Source organism: Pyxicephalus adspersus, chromosome 1 (assembly GCF_032062135.1).
Source record: "Pyxicephalus adspersus chromosome 1, UCB_Pads_2.0, whole genome shotgun sequence".
Lineage (NCBI taxonomy): Eukaryota > Metazoa > Chordata > Amphibia > Anura > Pyxicephalidae > Pyxicephalus > Pyxicephalus adspersus.
Window position 1 is genome coordinate 71,887,238 of NC_092858.1, and position 3,928 is coordinate 71,891,165.

General features: G+C 35.2%; 1 protein-coding gene across 1 annotated transcript in view; it reads right to left on the bottom strand.

Annotated features, from left to right (window-relative positions):
- The window catches only part of EDAR (ectodysplasin A receptor), a 62,814-nt gene that overhangs the window by 22,693 nt on the left and 36,193 nt on the right, over nucleotides 1-3,928 (bottom strand). Inside the window, exons 2-5 of the mRNA XM_072414039.1 lie at nucleotides 2,385-2,458; nucleotides 1,909-2,031; nucleotides 911-1,092; nucleotides 500-585 (exon numbers count right to left, since the gene is read on the bottom strand). Coding sequence (XP_072270140.1) covers nucleotides 500-585; nucleotides 911-1,092; nucleotides 1,909-2,031; nucleotides 2,385-2,435 — 442 coding nt within the window. The 5' untranslated portion in view covers nucleotides 2,436-2,458. The remainder of the gene's footprint in view (nucleotides 1-499; nucleotides 586-910; nucleotides 1,093-1,908; nucleotides 2,032-2,384; nucleotides 2,459-3,928) is intronic.

Consider the following 3,928-nt stretch of genomic DNA (forward strand, 5'->3'; position numbering starts at 1 on the left):
CATATGTCCTAGCTACTAGATTCAGGACAGGCCCTGCAACAAATGTAGAGCTGATGTGAGCCGTTTTTCAGCAATATACCACTAGAGCCACATCTGTGCATCTTTCCCAAAACTTTAGGAGCAATCTACTGCTGCTTTTATATTGCTACTTGTTTTCACTGGTTTTAAGCTTTACTACATATTCATGATCACCTTGAATGGGATACTTCAGTTTGCTAAGTGATATAAGCTGAAATCTTTAGTGAATCAATGCCATTGACCTATTGATAGCAAGTACACAGTCAGTAAAGTTGGGACCACTTTTTGTTTGAGAACAGTGTCTGGGTAAAGTAATAAAACAGGATAAACATAAAAACCTTTCACTTATAAGGAAAGCAACAGAAGCTTCCATATTTTCAATCTTGGTGGATTGCCTGTAAACCAAACTCCATACGACCTGCACTGGACATTCTACAGAGTTACTACTAATCTGAAAACAATCATCAAGAGAACTACTTACATTCCTTGACATTTGGAGAGGCCAGTGAGCAAGAGTGACAAACCATGCCATATATACTTTTAGGACGGTTCTCCATCATATAGTACCTATATGAGAAGGAAAATTATTAAAGAATCAAAATACAGGGGTTAAAAAAATGCTATTCTAAATGTTGAGTATAGAATCATAATTCTATATAAATAGAGAAAATCAATTTGGTGTCTTTGTATGTGTGCATTTAAAGTGCACCGGACAACAGATAAAATGTTACTGATGTGTTGTATAATGTCATAAAATTATATTAGCATTAATTGCACAAAGACTGCAATCAGGGGGTTTAAGTGTGCATTGATCCTAGCCAATGTTTCTATTGAACTATGTTATATCAAATCCCATCTGATCAAGTGTTGTGATTTAGCCATGCGATCTTACCCTGGGAGGCAGGGACCACATTCTGCATCGTTCTTGGAATCTCCAGGAGTTAAAACAGTGGCCCTGAAAAATCCCTCACAGTCCTTATGTCTTCTGCATATTTGATAGCCACCTTTCGAATACTTGCCAGGAAGACAAGGGGTGCAGGCATAGTCCTCATCTTTGGTGCCATATCCACAGGACTAAAATGATAACACATTTGTATTTCAGATAAATAACAAATCACATTAAATATTTTTAGTAGTTGATTGCTGCAGAGGAATAGTTTTGCTAGTTACCAAGAAACAGGAAAATGTTTCTGCATGACTGTTCTCTATGCTTTATACAGTCAGAAATAGAATATAATGTGCCTCCTCTATTATGTGATTCATTTTATGACACAGTACACCAACCATACAGCTGACATGGTGACATGACATAAATGATTCGGTTAGATTTTAATTGTGTGTTGTTGTGTATTATAAAGTCCTTATGATGGTCAACTCCACCTTCTGGGTTTCTTACCAATATTCAGTTTGTCTATGTTTATTGTGCTATACACATTTCCATGTTATCATCTCAGCTGGACTGATTAAAGTAAATCTAAAACCGCCAGTACTTACCTCCTCTCCAGGAATGTAAAGCCTGTAAGTTCCCTTTCCTGCATCTTCACCTGTATTTATTTTATCTTTGAAATTTTCACTCAATTTCCCCTGCATTCACCAGAGTTTTTTCACTCTGTTACTTTGGAATGGTGAAAATGTACACTGAGCTGTGATTTGCAGCTAAGTGTACATTTTATATTTTTGCTAACAGGCAGGTACACCTGCAAGCAAACATGTGGACACATGGGAAAAAAGAACTATTGGCAAGGTACTGGACATATATTTTTCAATATACTGGGTAAAACCTTGTGTGCATTAATTATGGAGGTGTATGGCCACCACTCACTTTCCTTCCCTGCTGTAGGTATCTTTACAATCAAATATATCAATCACTGTATTGATGTATCTACTTACATTGTTTGGCTCTTCTCCTGGCTCACACTCTGGACAGCTATGGCACAAACCAGTTGTCTGATTATAATATTCATTTTCACCGCAGTTAGAGTATTCTGCAAGAGCTGAATACACCAAAGACACCTGGCAAAAAAGATCAAAACAGAAAAAATGAACCTCTCCATAATTCATTTATTTTGTATTCCATTCACTATATAAACTGTTTGCTTAACAATATAATGTGTAATTTAGTTTGTTTATTTATTTTTCCACATGAATACAGAAATATTTCCAGCTGTTGGGACAAGACTGACCTAACTGCCAATACTGACAATTGTCTTTTTTTTATTAAATAACATATAAATGCTAAACATAGGAGACAATGATATATCCAAGAACACACATTTGCCATAGTGGATAGTCTTTTTAGAGAAGATAAATATTTCAATGTTTGAGCAGAAGTTTTGCTACTACAAATAAAGAAAGAAAATACTTACCATTATGAAGGGGAATATATGGCTCCATTTACTGTCAATTTGTTTGCTCATATTTTTGTTAATGTATTTTCCACCTATAAAATAAGACACATTGTAATTGAATTTTAATGAATATTTTATGTGTATATCTTCCCAAATATTTAACAAATCACAATTACAAATGAACTTAAACAGTAGCAGCCTGGGTGATATTAGTGACATATTCAGAGAAGAACTGTGTGCAAGGCTATGAAATGATTTTGTACAGTATTTTGGTAGACTGTTTGAGTGTACATATATGCACATTGCAAATTGGGTTTTTACATTTAGGATCTGTGAGGATCCTCAACCTATTTGTTATCTTTCTTAACTCTACTATTGTCTGGCACCATTTGACTTCAATGGAAACAGAGAAGAGAGTGGATTGTAAGACTATTGTAAGATGAACATTTAGCTCAGCATACTTTACCTAACACACTACTAAAAGATGAGAAGAAAATTTATCTCATGTGTATGGACACGTTGGAAATTAGTGGACTCATCCTTACAGGTACCAGAGCTGCCAATAGTATGGTTGGATAGTCTTACATAGCAACTATAACTCTTGATTAGGGATCCCCTGGTGACACAGCAGCTTCAAGTCTGAATGGCAGAACACAACAAGCCCAAAAGAATGTAGGTATAGTATCAACAGATCTGTTGTTTAAGTAAAAATGGACATAAACAATCTGAGTTTCTATTTATTATCAATGTTTAGATTTAAACATTGCCACTGGTTTATGTTTCTCAGTGCCTCAGAATTGAAATCTACATACGTTTTATCTATGGTTTTCTTCAAACTGGCACATAAATGATAGCAGATTATTTCTAAATGTATGGTGCTTGCCCATTTTCCTTACAGCTATTGTGCTAGTTAAGGCAAGTCGGAGAAGGGCAAATTGTTCCGTAAGTCAATTTGCTCTAAATAAATAACTCTTGGCTCAACCAGAAAAGAGAGAAAGAGGAAGCTTTTAAGTTCTTCTTTTCATTTCTACAATTTTTTACTTCCAAAAGTTTTACAGTCTTCCCCTTATGAAAATGTAAAATGCACAAACTGCATGTGTTTGATTTGTCTGATAACTGTACACTCCCAAAGCAGTTTGATTATTATGACATCCTATTTCAAGACTGTTCATTAGCACACATTTTTAACCCACTGACTTTAATATGGAAAATATAATATAATAGATAACATGTATACATCTACTGTATTTTTAACAGCCCTCAGAACACACAATAGTTGACAAAATTTTGTCTGCAGTTGACCTAATTTCCAACATATTTAACCATCAATGGTGATGGAACTGTACTGCAAATTAAGAATGTTAGAAGGCCAACATTTTGTCAAACTGGCATTCAAATTAATATTCACATTTAAAACCTGGTAACTTCTTCTTAGCGCACCTTAAAGCCGCATACACACGTGCAATTATAGTCCTTGGAAAGGATCTTTCACAATCCTTTCCAATGACTAAGCACTGCACGATGCATGAATATGTACATACAGCACCATTCTGCGACGGAGC